Here is a 27,662-nt window from a genome sequence, read left to right on the forward strand (position 1 = left end):
ATAAACCTTGAAATGGGGCGATAATTATAAAGACTCACTCCCTGTACTTGCTTACCGACTCTCAGCACACACGTCACAGAATAATGCCTCACCTAAGGGAAGCATCAGGGAGAGTTTTTATTTATTATTATTATTTTTGGGGGGGTTAGGTGGGAATTATGTCGGATCCGGGAGCCGCTACAGGCTCTCATGCCTCAGACAGATCGCCAGGCTCCCCTACCTTCGCAGGTTAGTCAGGCTCTCATGCCTCAGACAGATCGCCAGGCTCCCCTACCTTCGCAGGTTAGTCAGGCTCTCATGCCTCAGACAGATCGCCAGGCTCCCCTACCTTCGCAGGTTAGTCAGGCTCTCATGCCTCAGACAGATCGCCAGGCTCCCCTACCTTCGCAGGTTAGTCAGGCTCTCATGCCTCAGACAGATCGCCAGGCTCCCCTACCTTCGCAGGTTAGTCAGGCTCTCATGCCTCAGACAGATCGCCAGGCTCCCCTACCTTCGCAGGTTAGTCAGGCTCTCATGCCTCAGACAGATCGCCAGGCTCCCCTACCTTCGCAGGTTAGTCAGGCTCTCATGCCTCAGACAGATCGCCAGGCTCCCCTACCTTCGCAGGTTAGTCAGGCTCTCATGCCTCAGACAGATCGCCAGGCTCCCCTACCTTCGCAGGTTAGTCAGGCTCTCATGCCTCAGACAGATCGCCAGGCTCCCCTACCTTCGCAGGTTAGTCAGGCTCTCATGCCTCAGACAGATCGCCAGGCTCCTCTACCTTCGCAGGTTAGTCAGGCTCTCATGCCTCAGATCGCCAGGCTCCCCTACCTTCGCAGGTTAGTCAGGCTCTCATGCCTCAGACAGATCGCCAGGCTCCCCTACCTTCGCAGGTTAGTCAGGCTCTCATGCCTCAGCGGATCGCCAGGTTCCCCTGCCTCAGCCAGCGACAGGTTCCCGCGCATCAGCAGGGGTGACCAGTCCGCTCCTGATCCCCGGGATTGTCCCTTTGGTTGGCGTCCTGCGGTTTGAGCCGAATGCGCCGGGGAGGGGGTACCGTCAGGTATGCTCTCTCCGGTGCTCTAGGTCGCCATGCTCCTGCGTTTCAGCCGGACTGACAGGTTTCCCACGCCTCAGCAGAGGTGATGGGTCCGCTCCTGATCCCCGGGATCATCATTTTGGTCAGCGTCCTGCAGCTGGAGCTGCGCATCAGGAGGTGGTTTTGTCACGTGTGCTCCCTCTCCAGGCTCTAAGTCACCAGGCTCGTTATGCTCGTTATGGCGCACACCTGTCACCATCATTATGCGCACCTGCGCGTCATCAGACTCACCTGGACTCCATCACCTCCCTGATTACATTCCCTATATATGTCACTCCCTTTCGTTCCATCCCCAGGCGTTATTGTTTCTGTTCCAGTTTCATGTCTGTGCGTTGTTTGTGTTTTCTTGTTTTGTATTATGTTACGTTACATTTATATATTAAAACACTCCCTCCCTGAACTTGCTTCCCGACTCTCAGCACACACGTTACACAATTGGTGTGGATTTCTTGTTGCTATTACTAGCAAAGCATCCAATACATATTTTTCTGTAACTAGCCTAAAAGAAAAGCTTTGACTATAATTTCTCTGATCTTCAGCAAATTTCCCCTGTCAGCACCCAGCCCAATTTCATTGTGAATAGGCTCAAAAGTTCTTTGAAAAAGATATCCCGCTGGAATAAAATGGTTATTAAATGTGTCAATGATGGCATTTGTTCCCGTAATGAGGCCAGTATCTGAAATAATTTGTTGTGGCAGAGAGGAAGACGTAGAACCCTTTTGGGATTTGAAAGTTTTCCAGAATTAAGCCGGGTTCCCATTACAATCCGAAAGAGAGGTTACCGAAGAATCAGATTTAGCCTTTCTGATTCGTCCTACACAATGATTATTCAGTTACTTAAAAGCTTACCAGTCTGGGGCCTAAGACTGTGTTCCTGGCCCCTTCACCCAAGCAGCATCTCTTTTATGAATGACTTCTGATAATTCCGGAGTGTTCTAGGCATTCAATCTACCTTTAACCCAAACATTTTTAAAGGGAGCATGATTACCCACAATAGTAGACTGTGGTGGTTATTACTGCATTGTCGGAACTAGAAGCACAAGCATTTCGCTACACTCGCATTAACATCTGCTAACCATGTGTATGTGACAAATAAAATGTGATTTGATTTGATTTAGTATTGAAGACATCGACAAAGAGGCTGAAAGTTAAATCAGGTTAGATTTTTGTATTCTCACATCTCTAACACAAACAACTGGGCAATGGTCACTAATATCTTTGGGCAAGACACCAGTAGAAACATATTTCTCTGCTGTATCCGTTAAGATAAGATCTATCAGAGTTGACTTTGAAGGCTCTTTAGGGTTGGGCCGTGTCGGCTTAGTCACCAGCTGGGTTAGGTTTGAATCATTACACATGTCTTTTAGATTGTCTGAAGCCTGCATTTCCCAATCATAATTTAGGTCACCCAGGATAATAACTTCTGATTTAATAAAATAAGACAACAAACTTGTTAACTCCTCCAGTGCACAAAAGGTTAGCCCAGGGAGGATGGTAAGAAAGGTGTTTAAAGAGAGGAAGTAAACATCTTTTGGGGAGGTTATAATGTAAGCAGGTGCATGTTGATTATTGGTTTCAATACAGTGCTCAATTTTCTACAACGATCACACAGTATATTGTTCACTGTTTACATTTATATACACCGCTCAAAAAAATAAAGGGAACACTTAAACAACACAATGTAACTCCAAGTCAATCACACTTCTGTGAAATCAAACTGTCCACTTAGGAAGCAACACTGATTGACAATAAATTTCACATGCTGTTGTGCAAATGGAATAGACAAAAGGTGGAAATTATAGGCAATTAGCAAGACACCCCCAATAAAGGAGTGGTTCTGCAGGTGGTGACCACAGACCACTTCTCAATTCCTATGCTTCCTGGCTGATGTTTTGGTCACTTTTGAATGCTGGCGGTGCTCTCACTCTAGTGGTAGCATGAGACGGAGTCTACAACCCACACAAGTGGCTCAGTTAGTGCAGTTCATCCAGGATGGCACATCAATGCGAGCTGTGGCAAAAAGGTTTGCTGTGTCTGTCAGCGTAGTGTCCAGAGCATGGAGGCGCTACCAGGAGACAGGCCAGTACATCAGGAGACGTGGAGGAGGCCGTAGGAGGGCAACAACCCAGCAGCAGGACCGCTACCTCCGCCTTTGAGCAGGAAGAGCACTGCCAGAGCCCTGCAAAATGACCTCCAGCAGGCCACAAATGTGCATGTGTCAGCATATGGTCTCACAAGGGCTCTGAGGATCTAATCTCGGTACCCGATGGCAGTCAGGCTACCTCTGGTGAGCACATGGAGGGCTGTGCGGCCCCACAAAGAAATGCCACCCCACACCATGACTGACCCACCGCCAAACCGGTCATGCTGGAGGATGTTGCAGGCAGCAGAACGTTCTCCACGGCGTCTCCAGACTCTGTCACGTCTGTCACATGTGCTCATGTGCTCAGTGTGAACCTGCTTTCATCTGTGAAGAGCACAGGGCGCCAGTGGCGAATTTGCCAATCTTGGTGTTCTCTGGCAAATGCCAAACGTCCTGCACGGTGTTGGGCTGTAAGCACAACCCCCACCTGTGGACGTCGGGCCCTCATACCACCCTCATGGAGTCTGTTTCTGACCGTTTGAGCAGACACATGCACATTTGTGGCCTGCTGGAGGTCATTTTGCAGGGCTCTGGCAGTGCACCTCCTTGCACAAAGGCGGAGGTAGCGGTCCTGCTGCTGGGTTGTTGCCCTCCTACGGCCTCCTCCACGTCTCCTGATGTACTGGCCTGTCTCCTGGTAGCGCCTCCATGCTCTGGACACTACGCTGACAGACACAGCAAACCTTTTTGCCACAGCTCGCATTGATGTGCCATCCTGGATGAACTGCACTAACTGAGCCACTTGTGTGGGTTGTAGACTCCGTCTCATGCTACCACTAGAGTGAGAGCACCGCCAGCATTCAAAAGTGACCAAAACATCAGCCAGGAAGCATAGGAACTGAGAATTGGTCTGTGGTCACCACCTGCAGAATCACTCCTTTATTGGGGGTGTCTTGCTAATTGCCTATAATTTCCACCTTTTGTCTATTCCATTCGCACAACAGCATGTGAAATTTATTGTCAATCAGTGTTGCTTCCTAAGTGGACAGTTTGATTTCACAGAAGTGTGATTGACTTGGAGTTACATTGTGTTGTTTAAGTGTTCCCTTTATTTTTTTGAGCAGTGTATATATTAATATATATATATCTTCAATGTCTTTGAAATCTGAACACTATACCATGAAGAGAAAACAGATAAATAGAAAAATACTGACCATACCGTAACCAAACATGAACATGTAAATACTGACCATGCCTGTCACGGTCGTTTGTAGAATTAACAGACCAAGGCGCAGCGTGCGTAGAGTTCCACATGTTTAATTAAAGAAACTCACCAAAACAATACAGACAAAACGAAGCGTGAAGTCAAATGCAGTGCTCACAGGCAACTGCACACAAACAAACAAGATCCCACAAAACCCCAGTGGGAAAAGACTGCCTAAATATGATCCCCAATCAGAGACAAAGATAAACAGCTGCCTCTGATTGGGAACCATACCAGGCCAAGATAGACATATAATAACCTAGATAACCCACCCTAGTCACACCCCGACCTAACCAACATAGAGAATAAAAGGCTCTCTATGGTCAGGGCGTTACAGTACCCCCTCCAAAGGTGCGGACTCCGGCCGCAAAACCTGACTCAATAGGAGAGGGTCCGGGTGGCATCTAACGTCGGGGACGGCTCCAGTGCGGGGCGAAGTACCCACTCCGTCCGCGGATGCTTCGGTGGCGGCTCTGGTGCGGGGATCGTCACCGGAAGCTCCGGACCGTGGATCGTCGCCGGAGGAACCGGACCGTGGATCATCGCCGGAAGCTCCGGACCGTGGATCGTCGCCGGAAGCTCCGGACCGTGGATGGTTGCCGGAGGAACCGGACCGTGGATAGTCGCTGGAGACTCCGGACCGTGGATTGTCCCAGAAGCTCAGGACTGTGGATCGTCGCCGGAGGAACCGGACCGTGGATCGTCGCCGGAGGAACCGGACCGTGGATCATCATTGGAGACTCTGGACTGGGAACCCTCGCTGGAGGCTCTGGACTAGGAACCCTCGCTGGAGGCTCTAGACTAGGAACCCTCGCAGGAGGCTCCGGACTGGGAACCCTCGCAGGAGGCTCTGGACTAGGAACTCTCGCTGGAGGCTCTGGACTAGGAACCCTCGCTGGAGGCTCTGGACTAGGAAACCTCGCTGGAGGCTCTGGACTGGGAACCCTCGCAGGAGGCTCTGGACTGGGAACCCTCGCAGGAGGCTCTGGACTGGGAACCCTCGCAGGAGGCTCAGGACTGGGAATCCTTGCAGGAGGCTCTGGACTAGGAACTCTCGCAGGAGGCTCTGGACTGGGAACCCTCACAGGAGGCTCTGGATTGGGAACCCTCGCAGGAGGCTCTGGGCTAGGAACCCTCGCAGGAGGCTCTGGACTAGGAACCCTCGCTGGAGGCTCCAGCCTTGGCGCGGGACTGGACGCCGTGCCTTGACTGCACATCGGCGCAGAGGAAGGCTCCTGCCATGGAGCTGGAGGTTCTGGACTGTGGGCCGTCTCAGGGGGTTCCGGACCGTGGACCGTCTCAGGAGGTTCCGGACTGTGAACCGTCTCAGGAAGCTCTGTACTGTGAACCATCGCCGGAAGCTCTGGACAGGGACTCGTCGCCGGAAGCTCTGGACTGGGGACCGTCGCCTGAAGCTCTGGACTGGGGACCGTCGCCTGAAGCTCTGGACTGGGGACCCTCGCAGGAGGCTCTGGGCTAGGAACCCTCGCAGGAGGCTCTGGACTAGGAACCCTCGCTGGAGGCTCCAGCCTTGGCGCGGGACTGGACGCCGTGCCTTGACTGCACATCGGCGCAGAGGAAGGCTCCTGCCATGGAGCTGGAGGTTCTGGACTGTGGACCGTCTCAGGGGGTTCCGGACCGTGGACCGTCTCAGGAGGTTCCGGACTGTGAACCGTCTCAGGAAGCTCTGGACTGGGACTCATTGCCGGAAGCTCTGGACAGGGACTCGTCGCCGGAAGCTCTGGACTGGGGAGGCACACTGGAGGCCTGATGCGTGGGGCCGGCATAGGTGGCACCGGACTGGGGACACGCACTTCAGGGCGAGTGCGGGGAGCAGGCACAGGACGTACCTGATTGGGAAGGCGCACTTGAGGGAGAGTGCGAGGAGCAGGCACAGGACGTACCTGATTGGGAAGGCGCACTTGAGGTAGAGTGCGAGGAGCAGGCACAGGACGTACCTGACTGGTGACACGCACTTCAGGGAGAGTGCGGGGAGCAGGCACAGGACGTACCTGACTGGGAAGGCGCACTTGAGGGAGAGTGCGAGGAGCAGGCACAGGACGTACCTGACTGGGAAGGCGCACTTGAGGGAGAGTGCGAGGAGCTAGCACAGGACGTACTGGGCTGTGGAGGCGCACTGGAGACCTGGTGCGTAGAACCGGCCCACATGGTACCGGACAAATGACACGCTCCTCAGGACGAGTATGGGGAGCTGGCACAGGTGGCATCGGACGGCTAACACGCTCCTCAGGGCAAATGCCGTGCATACTACGCCAAACCAACAGCTCTCTCGCTTCACTCTCCTCCAATTTGTCCAACAACTCCTCGAAGGTCTCTAACTCTCCCCTCTGTTCACTCTCCTCCAATTTGTCTAATAACTCCTCGACGGTCTCTGACTCACACCTCAACTTCGCCGACCACCACGTGTGCCTCCCCCCCAAAAAATTGAGGCTGCTTCTTGGGCTTGCGTCGTGGCTGCGAACCCCGGCGTTGTCGCTGTCCTTCCTTCACCGCTTGTGTCTGCTTCCATGGAAGGCTTTCGTCTCCTGACATTATCTCCTCCCAAGTCCAGGATGTCCTTACCTCCTGGATATCCTCCCAGGCCCAGAATACCCTCTCCTTCTGTGCACGCTGCTTGGTCCGTGAGTGGTGGGATCTTCTGTCACGGTCGTTTGTGGAATTAACAGACCAAGGCGCAGCGTGCGTAGAGTTCCACATGTTTAATTAAAGAAATTCACCAAAACAATACAGACAAAACGAAACGTGATGTCAAATGCAGTGCTCACAGGCAACTACACACAAACAAACAAGATCCAACAAAACCCCAGTGTTAAAAGGCTGCCTAAATATGATCCCCAATCAGAGACAACAATAAACAGCTGCCTCTGATTGGGAACCATACCAGGCCAACATAGACATATAATAACTTCTTATGGCTGCAATCCCGCTACCGGGATCGATATGAGAACAGCCAGTGATAGTGCAGGGCGCCAAATTCAAACAACAGAAATCTCATAATTAAAATTCCTCAGACATTCATGTGTCTTATATCATTTTAAAGGTAATCTTGTTGTTAATCCCACCAAAGTGTCCGATTTCAAATATGCTTTTCAGCGAAAGCACTACAAACGATTATGTTAGGTCACCACAAAACCACAATAAGCACAGCCATTTTTACAGCGAAAGATAGCTTTCACAAAAACCAGAAACAGAGTAAAATGAATCACTAACCTTTGATTATCTCCATCAGATGACACTCATAGGACTTCATGTTACACAATACATGCATGTTTTGTTTGATAAAGTTCATATTTATATTTAAAAAATCTGAGTTTACATTGGCGCGTTAGATTCAGTAAATGCAAAAACATCAAGTGATTTTGCATAGCCACATCGTTTCAACAGAAATACTCATCATAAATGTAGATGATAATACAAGTTATACACATGGAATTATAGATATACCTCTCCTTAATGCAACCGCTGTGTCAGATTTCAAAAAAACTTTACGGAAAAATAAACCATGCAATAATCTGAGACGGAGCTCAGAACAATAGCCAAATTAGCCGCCATGTTGGAGTCAACATAAACCAGAAAATACATGATAAATGTTTCCTTACCTTTGATGAACTTCATCAGAATGCAGTCCTAGGAATCCCAGGTCCACAATAAATGCTTGATTTGTTCGATAATGTCCGTTATTTATGTCCAATTAGCTACTTTCGAATTGTTTACCAAACTCCCTAACCAAAGTCTCAAAGCGCGTCCACAATAACGTGACGAAATGTCCAAAAGTTCCGTTACAGTCAGTAGAAACATGTCAAATGATGTACTGAATCAATCTTTAGAATGTTGTTAACATACATCTTGAATAACGTTCCAACCGGAGAATTACATCGAATTACATCGACTTCAATTGACCGATGGAACGGAGCTCCCTCTCACATGAACGCGCCAGTTCAATGCGTGGGCACCTCATGGAAGTGATTACTCATTCCTGACTCCTTCGGCCCCCCTTCACATTAGAGTCGTCAGACAAAGTTCTATTGACTGTTGACATCTAGTGGAAGCCGTAGGAAGTGAAAACCCATCCATATCTCTCTGTATTTTCAATGAGAGCTTGGTTGAAAATCTGGCACCCCCAGAAAATATCCAAACAGGAAGTGGAACTTCTCAGGTTTTTGCCTGCCATATGAGTTCTGTTATACTGACAGACATAATTCAAACAGTTTTAGAAACTTCAGAGTGTTTTCTATCCAATACTAATAATACTATGCATATATTAGCAACTATGACATAGGAGCAGGCCGTTTACTCTGGGCACCTCTGTGCACCTTTCATCCAAGCTACTCAATACTGCCCCTTCAGCCATAAGAAGATAACCTAGATAACCCACCCTAGTCACACCCGACCTAACCAACATAGAGAATAAAAGGCTCTCTATGGTCAGGGCGTGACAATACCGTAACCAAACATGAACATGTCCACGGCTTCTCTGAATTGTCTTCACTTATTATTACTTAATTATGGATTATAATTGAGTTAATAAAAATATGTAGTGTCTCCTATCTCCATCGTTCAACCAGGAAAAGGTGGCGAGCAAAGCAGTCCTAAACGTTAGTCTCGTGGGCAGACTATGTGATCCAGTGGTGGTCAGTGCCATTTATGATGAGGGAGGACCATTTTATTTTTCATCAGCATGGCCTTATTTCTATAACAGCATATCGGATGACTCTCATTCATATTCCATTCACCCAGTTCGATGTAACAGCCATAGGTTTAGGCGACTACATTGTACTCTAATAGTCCCTATAACCATCATGAGGTTGCCACATCCTAGCCTACGAACACAGGTCGAGAGACAAATTTAAGGCAACGGACAGTGACACACAATACCGCCTGCATCTAGTTGATCTAGGATGTAATCATTAGTCCAACAGTTACAAACGAAAGTTTCTATTGGACAAATTCAGCTATGTTTATCCCCGTTTTGTTCCGTTTGCTTCCATTTAAGAAATGTTTTTCAACAGAATCGGCAGAATGAATACACCCCTTGATCACGCGTAAAAATAGGTCACTTTCATAGCAGCCACGTTGTATTCCTCCTCTATGCGTTCTCCTCCACTCACCTCGTCCCTTCGCTTGTGGACTTCAATGCATAACACATCAGCTGTATGTGACCAGGCGAAAAAACCTTTCCAAGCCAAACCATATCATCACTGCTGCACGCAGCCTACGTCGTTGTCACAATATTAGTTAAAGTAACGTCTTAGTCAACATAGCTAATAGAACTAACGTGTTAGTAAACCCGCTACAATCATACAGTAATGTTACAGTGTTTAGTCAGTAAGCAGTTACACCGGCGGACCCGGTGGCAATAAATTAGTAAAACCAAAAGCTTACCTTGGAAGTGTTCCGGTGTTGTGTTGGATAGTCATAGCCAGCTAGCTAACATAGCAACCCTCTGTTTGAGCCGGGTGTTTCAGTAGGCTAAACTAGCTAGCTGCATTTGTTAGCTAAGTAAGTGAAACTGAAAAAAATGACAATCTCTCTACCTTTTTCTCTCTTGTTTAATTTGTTCAAAACTGTTCAACTATTGTCTTTCTCTCTCTCTTTGAGTCAACTACTCAACACTTGTTATACACTGCAGTGCTAGCTAGCTGTAGCTTATGCTTTCAGTACTAGATTAATTCTCTGATCCTTTGATTGGGTGGACAACATGTCAGTTCATGGTGCAAGAGTAAGTCTATGGAAGGGATGAGAACCATGAGCCTCCTAGGTTTTGTATTGAAGTCAATGTACCCAGAGGAGGACGGAAGCTAGCTGTCCTCCGGCTACACCATGGTGCCACCCTACAGAGTGCTGTTGAGGCTACTGTAGAATGTCTTTGCAAAATAGTGTGTTTTAATCAACTGCTTGGTGACATGTGATTATATTTTTAATAAAATGATAACTTTTTATATGTTTTACAATTTAGATTTTTGATGAAATTCACTGAGGAGGATGGTCTTCCCCTTCGTCCTCTGAGGAGCCTCCACTGATCAGACATTAATAACTGAAACCCTCCCCGGGCCTCCAGCCCTCCCGTACTAGGGTTAATGAAGCCTCCCTGGGCCTCCAGCCCTCCTGTACTGGGGTTAATGAAGCCTCCCTGGGCCTCCAGCCCTCCTGTACCGGGGTTAATGAAGCCTCCCTGGGCCTCCAGCCCCCCCGTACTAGGGTTAATGAAGCCTCCCTGGGCCTCCAGCCCTCCCGTACTAGGGTTAATGAAGCCTCCCTGGGCCTCCAGCCCTCGTGTACTGGGGTTAATGAAGCCTCCCTGGGCCTCCAGCCCTCCTGTACCGGGGTTAATGAAGCCTCCCTGGGCCTCCAGCCCTCCTGTACTGGGGTTAACAGGAAGTTCAGACCTTCATCTCTGGTCCAACCCTGTGTATTGGGCCACACGGGCTCACATACAGTATCATTCAATTGCTAATTACCCCTAGCCAGGATTAAAATGTCTGCTGTTGACAGCCAGTGTCTACTTGTCAAATGTTCCGCAACAAAAATCAATATTTTATCATCAGGGGGGGGAGGGGGGGAGGTGGGCGGGGAGGGAGAGGGGGTGATATGTCAGGGATTTTGGGTGCGGTAAAGGCGGTAGTCCCTCACACACACAAAGGTAAGCACGCTCACACACACACACACACACACACACACACACACACACACACACACACACACACACACACACACACACACACACACACACACACACACACACACACACACACACACACACACACACACACACACACACACACACACACACACACACATCCTTGTCCATGTTACCATGTCCTTCAAACTACACACAACACTTTTAACCTGAAATGTTTTATTTTATAACACCGTCTGGTAAAGAGTTAGTATGTCTGCATCCCAATCGGCCCCCTATACCCTCTACAGTGCTCTATGTCTGCCCAGGGTTCGAGAGAATGGGGTGCCATTTGGGACACAGATCGTATCTGCAGGGGGTTTTTATAACTCCTGTCTGTAGTCTCAAACCACCTACATTTTTAGCTAAATAGACTTCATCAATGTTTTCTTTACATTGTCCTCGACTGACTTCACTTCGCCAAACAAATACATCAAGCTATCTAAGTCTAATCTAGTCATGCATTTAGAGGCAGTTTGATCAGTGGTGTTAGGGGCAGTTTGATCAGTGGTGTTAGGGGCAGTTTGATCAGTGGTGTTCGGGGCAGTTTGATCAGTGGTGTTCGGGGCAGTTTGATCAGTGGTGTTAGAGGCAGTTTGATCAGTGGTGTTCGGGGCAGTTTGATCAGTGGTGTTAGGGGCAGTTTGATCAGTGGTGTTAGGGGCAGTTTGAGAACTGGGACAGACGCAGCCCAAAGTGTTCCCTTGCCACCCAGATAAGCCTATCATGGTCCCTTGCCACCCAGATAAGCCTAACATGGCCCCTTCCCACCCAGATAAGCCTATCATGGTCCCTTGCCACCTAGATAAGCCTATCATTGTCCCTTGCCACCCAGATAAGCCTATCATGGTCCCTTGCCACCCAGATAAGCCAATCATGGTCCCTTGCCACCCAGATAAGCCAATCATGGTCCCTTGTCCCCCAGATAAACCAATCATGGTCCATTGTCACCCAGATAAACCAATCATGGTCCATTGTCACCCAGATAAGCCAATCATGGTCCCTTACCACCCAGATAAACCAATCATGGTCCCTTGCCACCCAGATAAACCAATCATGGTCCCTTGCCACCCAGATAAACCAATCATGGTCCATTGTCACCCAGATAAGCCTATGATGGTCCCTTGCCACCCAGATAAGCCTCTCATGGCCCCTTGCCACCCAGATAAACCAATCATGGTCCCTTGCCACCCAGATAAACCAATCATGGTCCCTTGTCCCCCAGATAAACCAATCATGGTCCCTTGTCCCCCAGATAAACCTCTCATGGTCCCTTGTCCCCCAGATAAACCTCTCATGGTCCCTTGTCCCCCAGATAAACCTCTCATGGTCCCTTGTCCCCCAGATAAACCTCTCATGGTCCCTTGTCCCCCAGATAAACCTCTCATGGTCCCTTGTCCCCCAGATAAACCTCTCATGGTCCCTTGTCCCCCAGATAAACCAATCATGGTCCCTTGTCCCCCAGATAAACCTCTCATGGTCCCTTGTCCCCCAGATAAACCTCTCATGGTCCCTTGCCACCCAGATAAGCCTGTCACCTGTGACTGTGTGAGTATTACTCATTTCTGGGTTACCTGTTTAACCAGTGAGATAAAGGAGCTTGGTGTTTCCCTGGTGTGTGTGTGTGTGTGTGTGTGTGTGTGTGTGTGTGTGTGTGTGTGTGTGTGTGTGTGTGTGTGTGTGTGTGTGTGTGTGTGTGTGTGTGTGTGTGTGTGTGTGTGTGTGTGTGTGTGTGTGTGTGTGTGTCTGGCGCTGAGACAATCACTGTCTTTTTAATGTTATCTGAAGGTACTTAACTCTGAGACAACACCGACAAGGCCTTTATCAGAGAGAGGTGAGGGGGAACCTCGGAGGAATGTAGATAACAGGTTGACTAGAGAAATGAAAAGCACACAGAGGAACTGTAGAATACATCAGCCATTGGGACATTGTGTACTAATGGGGAAGACGAAGAAGATGATGCAAACAGTAGCTTAGTGGATGAATAAACTCTGGGACCGCGGGGGGTATCTCAACCTCATAGGAATACCTACATGACAAAGTCTAAACTGACAGTTACAGATTCATTATAAGGGGCAGCAGGTAGCCTAGTGGTTAGAGGGTTGGGGCAGCAGGTAGCCTAGTGGTTAGAGGGTTGGGGCAGCAGGTAGCCTAGTGGTTAGAGGGTTGGGGCAGCAGGTAGCCTAGTGGTTAGAGGGTTGGGCCAGTAACCGAAAGGTTGCTAGATCGAATCTCCCGAGCTGACAAGGTAAAAATCTGCCCTTCTGCCCCTGAACAAGACAGTTAAACCCACTGTTCCCAGGCCGTCATTGTAAATAAGAATTTGTTCTTAACTGAGTTGCCTAGTTTAAATAAATGTTCAATTTTATAAAAAGAGTTGCAGTTGTTTTATTAGTCATAAAGTTATTGGTGGTTAGCAAAAGGGCTGAGATTCTGTAGAGCCGATGGGTGAGTCTGGCATGGCACCCTGTTTCCTCTGATGTATTCTGATTTTAACCACGGCCCATAGAGCTCTGGTCAGAGTAAGTACACTATGCAGGCCATCGGTATTCATCTGTTATCCTAGGAGGGCCCGGAGCCTGCTTGTTTTCTGTCCTACCTCATCATTAATTGCACCCACCACCTGGTGTCCCGGGTCTAAATCAGTCCCTGACTACAGGGGAATCACCCACCTGGTGTCCCGGGTCTAAATCAGTCCCTGACTACAGGGGAATCACCCACCTGGTGTCCCGGGTCTAAATCAGTCCCTGACTACAGGGGAATCACCCACCTGGTGTCCCGGGTCTAAATCAGTCCCTGACTACAGGGGAATCACCCACCTGGTGTCCCGGGTCTAAATCAGTCCCTGACTACAGGGGAATCACCCACCTGGTGTCCCGGGTCTAAATCAGTCCCTGACTACAGGGGAATCACCCACCTGGTGTCCCGGGTCTAAATCAGTCCCTGACTACAGGGGAATCACCCACCTGGTGTCCCGGGTCTAAATCAGTCCCTGACTACAGGGGAATCACCCACCTGGTGTCCCGGGTCTAAATCAGTCCCTGACTACAGGGGAATCACCCACCTGGTGTCCCGGGTCTAAATCAGTCCCTGACTACAGGGGAATCACCCACCTGGTGTCCCGGGTCTAAATCAGTCCCTGACTACAGGGGAATCACCCACCTGGTGTCCCGGGTCTAAATCAGTCCCTGATTAGAGGGGAATCACCCACCTGGTGTCCCGGGTCTAAATCAGTCCCTGATTAGAGGGGAACAATGTCTACATTAGGATCCACTCTGGTCTACATTAGGATCCACTCTGGTCTACATTAGGATCCACTCTGGTCTACATTAGGATCCACTCTGGTCTACATTAGGATCCACTTTGGTCTACATTAGGATCCACTCTGGTCTACATTAGGATCCACTCTGGTCTACATTAGGATCCACTCTGGTCTACATTAGGATCCACTCTGGTCTACATTAGGATCCACTCTGGTCTACATTAGGATCCACTCTGGTCTTGGTTCAGCTCTCGTCCACAGTATGTGTAGCGTGTGAATTGTATCACAGTGGCTGTGTCTGAAACCTTATTAGCTTACAAACTCAACTCTGGACCTCGAAGCCAGTTCCAGTTTTTCAAGAGAGGATCCTTAACGTAGACCAGAAGAGGATCCTTAACGTAGACCAGAGAGGATCCTTAACGTAGACCAGAGAGGATCCTTAACGTAGACCAGAGAGGATCCTTGACGTAGACCAGAGAGGATCCTTAACGTAGACCAGAGAGGATCCTTAACGTAGACCAGAGAGGATCCTTAACGTAGACTAGAGAGGATCCTTAACGTAGACCAGAGAGGATCCTTGACGTAGACCAGAGAGGATCCTTAACGTAGACCAGAGAGGATCCTTAACGTAGACCAGAGAGGATCCTTAACGTAGACCAGAGAGGATCCTTAACGTAGACCAGAGAGGATCCTTGACGTAGACCAGAGAGGATCCTTAACGTAGACCAGAGAGGATCCTTAACGTAGACCAGAAGAGGATCCTTAACGTAGACCAGAAGAGGATCCTTGACGTAAACCAGAGAGGATCCTTAACGTAGACCAGAGAGGATCCTTAACGTAGACCAGAGAGGATCCTTAACGTAGACCAGAGAGGATCCTTAACGTAGACCAGAGAGGATCCTTGACGTAAACCAGAGAGGATCCTTAACGTAGACCAGAGAGGATCCTTAACGTAGACCAGAGAGGATCCTTAACGTAGACCAGAGAGGATCCTTAACGTAGACCAGAGAGGATCCTTAACGTAGACCAGAGAGGATCCTTAACGTAGACCAGAAGAGGATCCTTGACGTAAACCAGAGAGGATCCTTAACGTAGACCAGAAGAGGATCCTTGACGTAGACCAGAGAGGATCCTTGACGTAGACCAAAGAGGATCCTTAACGTAGACCAGAGAGGATCCTTAACGTACACCAGAAGAGGATCCTTAACGTAGACCAGAGAGGATCCTTAACGTAGACCAGAGAGGATCCTTAACGTAGACCAGAGAGGATCCTTAACGTAGACCAGAGAGGATCCTTGACGTAGACCAGAGAGGATCCTTAACGTAGACCAGAGAGGATCCTTAACGTAGACCAGAGAGGATCCTTAACGTAGACCAGAGAGGATCCTTAACGTAGACCAGAAGAGGATCCTTGACGTAGACCAGAGAGGATCCTTGACGTAAACCAGAGAGGATCCTTAACGTAGACCAGAGAGGATCCTTGACGTAGACCAGAGAGGATCCTTGACGTAGACCAGAGAGGATACTAACATTTACAGTCCAAAATGATTGGCAAACTTGATAAAGATTAGCAAAAAAATACTATATAACATAAATAATAGAAATACTCAACTATATTGTATGCTACATTTTGGGGGGAAATTGTATTATTTTATACTAAGATAATTGCTCAGGTAAAGAAATGTTGTTTAGCAAGAAAAAACAGATAATATGAAAAAGAGAGGAGTCCATTTTTGGCACCTCTTGTTTCAATACTTTTCAATATCTTCACTACCCTGAGAGGATAACAGCACTGAGAGGCCAGCCCATAAGAACAGACGAAGAATATCAGGGTTCTGGAAAGATTTTGTATGGTCTAATATGTTTTCCAATCTCATTTCAAAAAAAAAAAAAAAAAAATTTAAAGCCTGTGTGCCGTTGTCCTCACAAGGTGAGGTATTGAAAGGTATTGCACGTGCGCGTGTGTGTGCGTGTGTGTAATAAAGTATGTGTGCCCTCTATCATACAGCACAGTGACGACCGGTACAGAATGCATCATAGACTGACTAACCCACTCTGTGATGTATTTTACCGTGTAGCCATTAACGTTATTGATGGTGCCAAGAGTAAAACCATCAGTTTCAGGGTGTGCCAACACTGATTGCTGAAATCCCAGATTAAGTATTTCATTAATGTGTAGTCATAGGTCACTACACATCAACCAGCCCGTCTCGTAAGAGACTTACTATTAATTATGGAACACCATCTACATCGTAATTAACAACAATCCATATATAATGTACAGTCTGGTCCAAAATTATTGCTATCATTGATAAAGATGAGCTAAGAAGACTGGATGAAATATATGATAAAAGTACTTAGCTACAGTATATTGTATGTAAAACATTTTTTATTTTTTATTTTATTATATTATACTACAGTTTCTTTCAATCACTTTTGATGCAAGTTTCGTAAGTATGTGGTATATTTTCACAACTTTCATCAACAAAACGTCTCATGTTACAACAACAAAAAACTCTAAGCACATTTTCAATTGACTGAGTACAATAAACAAATTCACAAAGTTCACCTCATTAAATCACTCTTTCAATTTATGATACATATCAAATCTAATTATTTGCTTATCAAAAATGCAATATTCATTTGACTTTTGATAGGATTTTCTTGTCAGTTGTTTACGATACAATTAACTATCACTTTAATCAAACTGCGCAGAACTGATTACTGAACCAAAATGATGTAGTGCCTAGTTAACGTATATAGTTTGATAAACGCTGAACACTGTAAATTCCATATTTATTCCTCATAAATGTCTCAATTTGACATCAATTTATGTTGGAAGGAAAATACCAAATCATCCTTGGATGTGGTTGTAAACACTACATTTTCATTCTCCGTCAGCCAGTGTGCTTCAATAAGACAAAGTGAAATCAGTCACTCTTTGTGCTACAATTTGGAATTATAGTGAAGTGTAGAATCCACTGCTGAAATACCCGGGTTTTACATAACAATATATTACACTCATTATCTGAATTTCATTTATACACTGTAAATTTGATTAATTTCAAGAAGAGAGAGAGAGAGACAGAGACAGAGACAGAGACAGAGAGAGAGAGAGAGACAGAGAGAGACAGAGAGAGAGAGAGAGAGACAGAGAGAGAGACATTTTAGAGGGGCTATTTACAGACGGGCTATTCTACACTTCAGTATAATTCCAAAGTGTAGCACATAGAGTGACTCGTTCACTTTGTCCTATTGAAGCACACTGTTTATTTTGCATGAATGACTACGGGGTGAAAGATGTGTGAAACCCCAATGAAAGCACAATCAAAGTGTAACGGCTGTTGGAAGGAGAGGACCAAGGTGCAGCGTGGTACGTGTCCATATTTATTAAATGAACACTGAAATAACAAAAATAACGACCGAAACAGTTCTGGCTGGTGCAGACACACAACACAGGAAACAACTACTCACAAACACAGGTGGGAATGAGGCTACCTAAGTATGGTTCTCAATCAGAGACAACGATAGACAGCTGCCTCTGATTGAGAACCACACTCGGCCAAACACATAGAAATATAAAACATAGAACAAAAACATAGAATGCCCACCCCAACTCACGACCTGACCAAACCAAAATAGAGACATAACAAAGGAACTAAGGTCAGAACTTGTCACAAAGGTTCTGAACATAAGACAGGGGGCATTACAAGTGTTCTCAGTTTAGAGTTTTTGTTCTTAGTATTAAAAGAATAGCACGTGCATCTGAAAGATTTCCCAAAGTGATTGAAATAATAAACTGTAATACAATTGGTCAGATAAATAGATTTTGATAAACAAGTCAGATTTTTTTTAGATTTTTTTTAAGATAGTGGTTAAAATTATTGCCACTCCTGTTTTCAATGCACGCACACACACATACGCACACACGCACACGCACATACACACGCACGCACACACACACACACACTGTGATCTGGTCTGACCTCTCATTTACCTTGAGTCCTCGGTTCAGCCCAGAGAAAAAGAGGTCCACATTCTAATGGGTTCATCTGGAGAAGGCGGTTATTAGGTATTTTATTAGGATCCCTGTTAGCTGTTGCGAAGGCCGCAGCTACTCTTCCTGGGGTCCAAACAAAAACATGAAACATAACATAATACAGAACATTAATAGACAAGAACAGCTCAAGGACAGAACTACGTACATTTAAAAACGGCACATAGCCTACATTTGTTCTGGGTTTGGGGTCTGTGAAAAGACCCCTGGTGGCATGTCTGGTTGGGTAAGTGTGTGTGTGTCCGAGCTGTTCGTAAAATGGACTATGCAAACAATTTGGAATTTTCAACAAAATGTTTCTTATAAGAAGATGAAGTGATGCAGTCAGTCTTTCCTCAACTCTTAGCCAAGAGTGACTGACATCCATAGTATTTATATCAGACCTCTGGTTACAATGAAGAGCAAAACGTGTCGCTCTCTTCTGGGCCAGCTGCAGCTTCACTAGGTCTTTCTTAGCAGCACTTGACCACACGACTAGACAATACTAAGCATAAGACAAAACTAGAGCCTGTAGGACTTGCTTTGTGGAGTGTGATGTCAAAAAAGCAGAACATCTCTTTATTACGGGACGGACCTCTCCTCATCTTTACAACAGCTAAATCTATACAGTGGATTCGAAAAAGTATTCAGACCCCTTCCCTTTTTCCACATTTTGTTACGTTACAGCCTTATTCTAAAATGTATTAAATTGTTTTTTCCCTCATCAAATCTACATTCAATACCCCATAATGACAAAGCAAAAATTTATTTTTAGAAATTGTTGCAGATTTATAAAATAAAAAAACAGAAATACCTTATTTACATGACTATTCAGACCCTTTGCTATGAGAGTCGATATTGAGCTCAGGTGCATCATGTTTCCATTGATCATCCTTGAGATGTTTCTACAACTTCACTGGCGTCCACCTGCGGTAAATTCAATTGATTGGACATGATTTGGAAAGGCACACACCTGTCTATATAAGGTCCCACAGTTGACAGTGCATATCAGAGCAAAAACCAAGCCATGAGGTCGAAGGAGTTGTCCGTAGAGCTCCTAAACAGGATTGTGTCGAGACACAGCTCTGGGGAAGGGTAGCAAAGCATTTCTGCAGCATTGAAGGTCCCGAAAAACACAGTGGCCTCCATCATTCTTTAATAATGGAACACTAATCACTTTAATAATGTTTACAGATTTGTGTGTATTGTTGTAAATTGTTAGATACTACTGCACTGTTGGAGCTAGGAACACAAGCATTTCAATACACCCGCAATAACATCTGCTAAATATGTGTAAATGACCAATAAAATTAGATTTGATTTAATATGTTAAAGGTTTCAGTGCCTTCATTAGCTGTGGTTGCTGACACATGTATGGTTGAATCATCAGCTTACATGGACACACAGACTTTGTTTAATGCCAGTGGAATGGCATTGTTAAAAATATAAAAAAGTAGAGGGCCTAGATCATTGCCCTGTGGTACACCACACCCTAATTGTTTGACATTAGAGAGGTTTCCATTAAAGAAAACCTTCTGAGTTCTATTAGATACGATATGGCGGAGGTTGAGAAGCCATCAGACCAGTGTCTGATGTGATGTATGAGGAGCAACCAGACACTGGTCTGATGTGACTTCAATAACACTTGACATAAGATTTTCTCTAAGCATTACAGGAATATGGCTCTGAATATATACAGCAACACCTCCCCCATAAGCATTCCTGTCTCTTCTATAGATGTTATATCCTTGTATTGCTACTGCTGTATCAAAGGAATTATCTAACCAAGTCTCAGAAATGGCTAATATATGAATGTTATCTGATGTTAGCAAGTTGTTGAAATAATCAGCCTTATTTCTAAGGCTACATATACTACATGGTCAAACGTTTGTGGACACCCATTCAAATTAGTAGATTCAGGTTGTTCAGCCACAGGTGTATAAAATATAGCCACACAGCCATGCAATCTCCATACACAAACATTGGCAGTAGAATAGCCCGTACTGAAGAGCTCAGTGACTGTCAACGTGGCACCGGCATAAAACGCACCTTTCCAACAAGTCAGTTCAACAAATTTCTGCCCTGCTAGAGCTTCCACGGTCAACTGTAAGTGTTGTAACTGTAAGTGTCTCGGAGCAACAACGGCTCAGCCGCGAAGTGGTAGGCCATACAAGCTCACAGAACGGGACCGCCGAGTGCTGAAGGGCGTAGCACGTAAAAATCGTCTGTCCTCGTTTGCAACACTCACTAGCGAGTTCAAAACTGTCTCTAGAAGCAACATCAGCACAAGAACTGTTCGTTGGGAGCTTCATGAAATGGGTTTCCATTGCCGAGCAGCTGGAGTGGTGTAAAGCTTGACGCCACTGGACTCTGGAGCGGTGGAAACGTGTTCTCTGGAGTGATGAATTATGCTTCACCATCTGGCAGTCCGACGGAAGAATCTGGGTTTGGCAGATGCCAAGAGAACGCTACCTGCCCGAATGCATAGTTCGTACTGTAAAGTTTGGTGGAGGAGGAATAATGGTCTGGGGCTATTTTTCATGGTTCGGGCCTCTTAGTTCCAGTGAAGAGAAATCCTAATGCTACAGCATTCAATGACATTCTAGATTATTCTGTGCTTCCAGCTTTGTATCAACAGTTTGGGGAAGGCCCTTTCCTGTTTCAGAGTGACAATGCCCCAGTGCACAAACGAGGTCCATACAGAAATGGTTTGTCAAGATCGGTGTGGAAGAACTTAACTGGCCTGCACAGAGCCCTGACCTCAACTCCATCGAACACCTTTGGGATGAATTGGAACGCCGACTGCGAGCCAGGCCTAATCGCCCAACATCAGTGCCCGACCTCACTAATACTCTTGCGGCTGAATGGAAGCAAGTCCCCACAGCAATGTTCCAACATCTAGTGGAAAGCCTTCCCAGAAGACTGGAGGGTGTTACAGCAGCAAAGGGGGAACCAACTCCATATTAATGCCCATGATTTTGGAATGAGATGATCGACGAGCAGGTGTCCACATACTTCCATGGAGTGTATATTAATATAGGCTATTTTCAGCCCTTTCCTAGGTAGCTTCTCAGAGATCGACATAATATGGAAAAGAACAAACAAAGCAAGAGAGAAAACATACATTTAGTCAATGAATCAGTTGGTGTGTGTGTGTGTGTGTAAGTGTGTGTGTGTGTGTGTGTGTAAGTGTGTGTGTGTGTGTGTGTGTGTAAGTGTGTGTGTGTGTGTAAGTGTGTGTGTGTGTGTGTAAGTGTGTGTGTGTGTGTAAGTGTGTGTGTGTGTGTGTGTGTGTGTGTGTGTAAGTGTGTGTGTGTGTGTGTGTGTGTGTGTGTGTAAGTGTGTGTGTGTGTGTAAGTGTGTGTGTGTGTGTGTGTGTGTGTGTGTGTGTGTGTAAGTGTGTGTAAGTGTGTGTGTGTAAGTGTGTGTGTGTGTGTGTGTGTGTGTGTGTGTGTGTGTGTGTGTGTGTGTGTGTGTGTGTGTAAGTGTGTGTGTGTGTGTGTGTGTGTGTGTGTGTGTGTGTGTGTGTGTGTGTGTGTGTGTGTAAGTGTGTGTGTGCGTGCGCTGCGGGGTTGAAGCTACGAACCCATAGGCTCCGTTCTCTCATTCCTTCCAGGCTCCTGGGAGGGAGGGTGGACAATGAGCCGGTCATATCAGATGTAAGCAATGTCCCTACGCGCTCTGGCAGCTTTCATGGCTGGGATAGTTATTTTCTCTTCTGGCTCACAGCTTCAGGATAATCCTCGTTGAGGAAGATGTACGCTCCTTTTCAAGTTCTTGGCTCTTTCCAGAACCGCTACCTTGTCCTTGAATCAAGTTCCTGAGGTTCAAATCAAATCAAATTTGATTTGATTTGATTTGAACCTCAGGAACTTGACGACTATCGGCCTGGGCCTGTCACCTGGGCCGGTGGTGGGTTTTCCAGTCCTGTGGACGCGCTCCAACTCAGATCTTCCTGGGGTCTATCTTCAGTTTCTCCGAGATCATTTCCCTCACTTTGTCCTCAGACTCCGTCCAGGTCTCATGTGGAGATTCTGCAATTCTGTCCACAACCTCGAGATAGTCTGATTTCTCTGTCATTGTTATCACGGATTCACATGCAGAACTAATGTCCTCTCTCAATGATTTACAGATTGTTGTTATCTTGCCTAGTAATAAAAAGAACAAATTCTTATTTACAATGACAGCCTACCGGGGAACAGTGGGTTAACTACCTTGTTCAGGGACAGAATGTTGTCTGCTCGGGGATTCAATCCAGCAACCTTTCGGTTACTGGCCCAACGCTCTAACCACTAGGCTACCTGCCACCCCAAGTATACTGTTTCCAGTATACTGGAAACTACTGTAACAAGTAGCAAATCAACTAATCTACTGTAACTAATACGACACATTACCACGTATCTTTCATCCTACTTTGCAAAATAGAACTGCTACTAGGAAACACTGATGAACATTACTGAACTTTAATGTTCCACCAAGTGAAACAGGAAGTAAATATTACAAATAAATGACAGATTCCATCCTCACCTTCCTACATTCCTTCTCCTTGTCCTGAAGAGTAATCCCGGGATTACCGTGAGGACAGATTCCTCTTCAGAGCTGATACTACTACTTACTGTACATAGGGGCCCTGTGTGTGTGTGTGTGTGTGTGTGTGTGTTACTGCGTGTGTGTGTGTTACTGCGTGTGCGTGTGTGTGTGTGTGCGTGTGTGTGTCTGCGTGTGCGTGTGTGTGTGTACCATCTCCTCCATCCCTCTTATCTATCCTCATATAATAAAACAGTGAGATTACATTTCAGAAATGAAGTGAAAAAACGAGTCAATGCCAATGTAATTTCTCATTATGTCTCTTGCCTAGTTGGTCTCACTGTAATGTAATGTAGTCCTTATTTATTTTCAATGATGAGCTGGGTTCCATTTCTCTGGATGAAAATGTCCGTTCAATACCATTCAGACCCAGGCCCTGATTGGAAGCCTGCCTCCATGTCGCCTCTGTCTCCTTCTCTGTCTCTGTCTTGTTGCTTAACATAGTGACGCCTGTCTAACAGTAAGCAGGTAAATATGGGTCTAGGGAGGAGAGGATGGGTCCGGGGGAGGCCAGGTTGGCAATTGGAAATGAAATGTATTGCTTTAGATGCACTTTGTTTAGGTGTGGGGAAACTAATGAGCATCCCAAATGGCACTCCACTGGACACAGATGTCTATTCAACGTTGGTTCAACGTTGGTTCAACATGATTTCATTGAAATTAGGTGGAAACACAACGTTGATTCAACCAGTGGGAACCCTATTCCCTATGTAGTGCACTACTTTAGACCAGGGCCCTATGGAACCCTATTCCCTATATAGTGCACTACTTTAGACCAGAGCCCTATGGAACCCTATTCCCTAATAGTACACTACTTTAGACCAGAGCCCTATGGAACCCTATTCCCTAATAGTACACTACTTTAGACCAGAGCCCATGGCACACTATTCCCCCAATAGGGCCCCATTGGTGTTTTTCTAAGACAACAGGCACTATCCGTTACCTTAAAATATTCTCGGCTACGCGTCCCCTTACTAGAGTCAAACGTAGTGCACTATATAGGGAATAGGGTTCCATAGGGCTCTGGTCTAAAGTAGTGCACTATATAGGGAACAGGGTTCCATAGGGCTCTGGTCTAAAGTAGTGCACTATATAGGGAACAGGGTTCCATAGGGCTCTGGTCTAAAGTAGTGCACTATATAGGGAATAGGGTTCTATAGGGCTCTGGTCTAAAGTAGTGCACTATATAGGGAACAGGGTTCCATAGGGCTCTGGTCTAAAGTAGTGCACTATATAGGGAACAGGGTTCCATAGGGCCCTGGTCTAAAGTAGTGCACTATATAGGGAATAGGGTTCCATAGGGCTCTGGTCTAAAGTAGTGCACTATATAGGGAACAGGGTTCCATAGGGCCCTGGTCTAAAGTAGTGCACTATATAGGGAATAGGGTTCCATATTAATTAGTAGTGCAGTGTAAAGTGCATTCGGAAAGAACCCTTGATTTTTTCTACATGTTGTTATGTTACAGCCTTATTTTAAAATTGGTTATATAGTTGTCTTCCCTCATCAATCTACACACAACACCCCAAAAATGACAAAGGAAACACAGTTTTTGGGGGATTTTTTTGCAAATATATTATTTAAAAAAAACTGAAATATCAAATTTACATAAGTATTTTACTCAGTACTTTGTTGAAGCACCTTTGGCAGTGATTACAGCCTCAAGTCTTCTTGGGTAAGACGCTACAAGCTTGGCACACCTGTATTTGGGGAGTTTCTCCCATTCTTCTCCCATTCTTCTCCTCTCAAGCTCTGTCAGGTTGGATGGAGAGCGTCGCTGCACAGCTATTTTCAGGTCTCTCCAGAGATGTTAGATCGGGTTCAAGTCTGGGCTCTGGCTAGGCCACTCAAGGACATTGAGACTTGTCCTGAAAACACTCCTGCATTGTCTTGGCTGTGTGCTTAAGGTTGTTGTCCTGTTGAAAGATGAACCTTCGCCCCAGTCTGAGGTCCTGACCGCTCTGGAGCAGTTTTTCATTAAGGATCTCTCTGTACTTTGCTCCGTTTATCTTTCCCTCAATCCTGACTAGTCACTCAGTTCCTGCCGATGAAAAACATCCCCACAGAATGATGCTGCCACCACCATGCTTCACTGTAGGGATGGTGCCAGGTTTCCTCCAGACGTTTTGCATTCAGGCCAAAGAGTTCAATCTTGGTTTCATCAGACCAGAGAATCGTGTTTCTCATGGTCTGAGAGTATTTAGGTGCCTTTCGACAAACTCAAAGCGGGCTGTCATGTGCCTTTTACTGAGGAGTGGCTTCCGTCTGGCCACCAAACCATAAAGGCCTGATTGGTGGAGTGCTGCAGAGAAGGTTGTCCTTCTGGAAGGTTCTCCCATCTCCACAGAGGAACTCTGGAGCTCTGTCAGAGTGACCATCGGGTTCTTGGTCACCTCCCTGACCAGGGAGTCTTGGTGGTTCCAAACTTCTTCCATTTCAAAATGATGGAGGCCACTGTGTTCTCTGGGAACCATCAATGCTGTATAAATGTGTTGGTACCCTTCCGAAGATCTGTGCCTTGTCACAATCCTGTCTCGGAGCTTTACGGACAATTCCTTTGACCTCATGACTTGGTTTTGCTCAGACATGATCGGTCAACTGTGGGACCTTATCTAGAGAGGTGTGTGCCTTTCCAAATCATGTCCAATCAATTGATTTTACCACAGGTGGACTCCAATCAAGTTGAAGAAACATCTCAAGGATGATCAATGGAAACAGGATGCACCTGAGCTGAATTTCAAGTCTCATAACAAAGGTTCTGAATACTTATGTAAATAAGGTTTTCTGTTTTTTTATTTTTAATACATTTGCCAACATTTCTAAAAAAAAAAAACATGTTTTTGCTTTGTCATTATGGGGATTGATGATTGATGAGACATTTTTTTTTTTAAATCCATTTTAGAATAAGGCTGTTAAGTAGCAAAATGTGTAAAGAGTCAAGGGGTCTGAATGCTTTCCGAATGTATATGGAATAGGGTGCCATTCTGGATGATGACCTTGTCAAGAGGTTCAGACCACTTGGTGTAAAAAGGTTTTGGGGCAGCTCCTCCAATTCACTACAATATATTCTTGTGTGTTAATGGCAACGTCTATGACTGTCTCATGAATAAAAGTTCTGAAATGACACTATCGTTGGCATGCACTCAGAATAATCACTGAATTAATACAAAAAACACCACTAACGCTGTTGTACTGTACTTCCGTCAATCATAGTCACAAAGTGACACACTGACAACAACTACAATTTAAAACTGTCTCCCTCTGGAGATGTATGTGTCTTTTGGTCAGTGTTGAACCACTGTGGTGCTGTGAACTCACTTTCATTTCCCTCCACCCTGCTCTTTCTTTCTTTCTCTCTCCTCAACATCACCTGCCCCCCACCCCAAAACTCGTCTAATGAATGAGTTTTCCCCTCTGTGAGTCAGGGTGATTGATACTGGTCAGCTCTACGCACGCCGAAATTGATCCGGAGTGACTGCAATCAGGGCACCGCTCCCCTTGGTCAGCACAGCAGCCCCCTCCCCCCCATCTCAGCTGGTCGGTCCGTCCGCTCCGCTCTCTGTCCCCTGCACCCCCCCCCCCCCCCCCCCCCCCCCCCCCTCTGTCCAACCACCCCAGTCCATTGGTCTCACAGTGACTGACCCTACAGCCATACATCAAAACACATAGGGGGGGAGAGGTGTGGCTGGGGCAGAGGGTGGAGGCCAGCCAGGACCATCTCCACACTCCTAATGTGTCCATTCATCTTAGCCCTGTACCGTCTAAAAAAAAAATAGCCAGCATTTAGCCCCAGATCGGCCAGCTAAAGGCCCTGTCCACTGGCCTTCCTCTGGACCATAGCTCAGTCCATTTCAGCTGTCCACCTCTAAACCATGACTGATGCCACAGATCCTTGTTTTTTGTCTATTGTCGATAAGGCCGGCTGTCTATTCATGAAATAACAAAGCACTGTATGAAACTTCGTTTACTCCTCAGAATAGGAAGGTACCACAGCCCTCAGCCCGGGACCTGGAGTTGTGATCAACAGTCTGGGGAATCTTCACTCTTCAGTGTGACCTTGGCTGGAGGAAGTACAGTAGGTTTTCCTTCCTGCTCTGAACTAGTCAAAGAAAAATATTGAATTGTCAATGTTCACTGAGATAATATTAAAATCGCCAATTACAATAGTCGTGTACAGTACCACTCCAGTCGAATAGTCAGAGATATAGTCTCAGACTGTAATATAATAAACATATTACAATGTGTCTCTTAGTATCTATTTTAACAAAATTAAGTCATCTCACTGAGTCTACCTTTAAGTCATTTCTTCCTGGGGCACCTGGGTGTGTGTGTGTGTGTGTGTGCGTGCGTGCGTGCGTGCGTGCGTGTGTAAGGACAGAAGGGCCTTCATTTACCTCGACTCTGTGCTGACTGTGTGAGGCTACTTTACACGGCTAACTGAGAAGTGCAATTTCACGCTCATTTGATTGAGACAAAGGAACCGCCGCCCAGTGAACAATTATGAAGCCCTCTTTGTTCAAGCGGCACACTATTCTCTATATAGTGCCCTACTTTTGATCAGGGCCAATACGGTTGTAGTGTACTATATAGGAAATAGGCTACCATTTGGGATGGTACCACTGATTGCAGAGTTCTGACATCAAAACTAATGGTGTCG

General features: G+C 46.2%; 1 protein-coding gene across 1 annotated transcript in view; it reads right to left on the minus strand.

Moving 5' to 3' along the window:
• Positions 1-27,662, minus strand: part of LOC120044776 (uncharacterized protein DDB_G0271670-like) — a gene marked incomplete at its 3' end in the record, with an annotated part of 148,198 nt that overhangs the window by 13,327 nt on the left and 107,209 nt on the right. Inside the window, exon 10 of the mRNA XM_038989451.1 lies at positions 14,607-14,615. Within this exon, the coding sequence (XP_038845379.1) occupies positions 14,607-14,615 (9 nt within the window). The remainder of the gene's footprint in view (positions 1-14,606; positions 14,616-27,662) is intronic.

The sequence above is a fragment of the Salvelinus namaycush genome, chromosome 3, assembly GCF_016432855.1.
Source record: "Salvelinus namaycush isolate Seneca chromosome 3, SaNama_1.0, whole genome shotgun sequence".
NCBI lineage: Eukaryota > Metazoa > Chordata > Actinopteri > Salmoniformes > Salmonidae > Salvelinus > Salvelinus namaycush.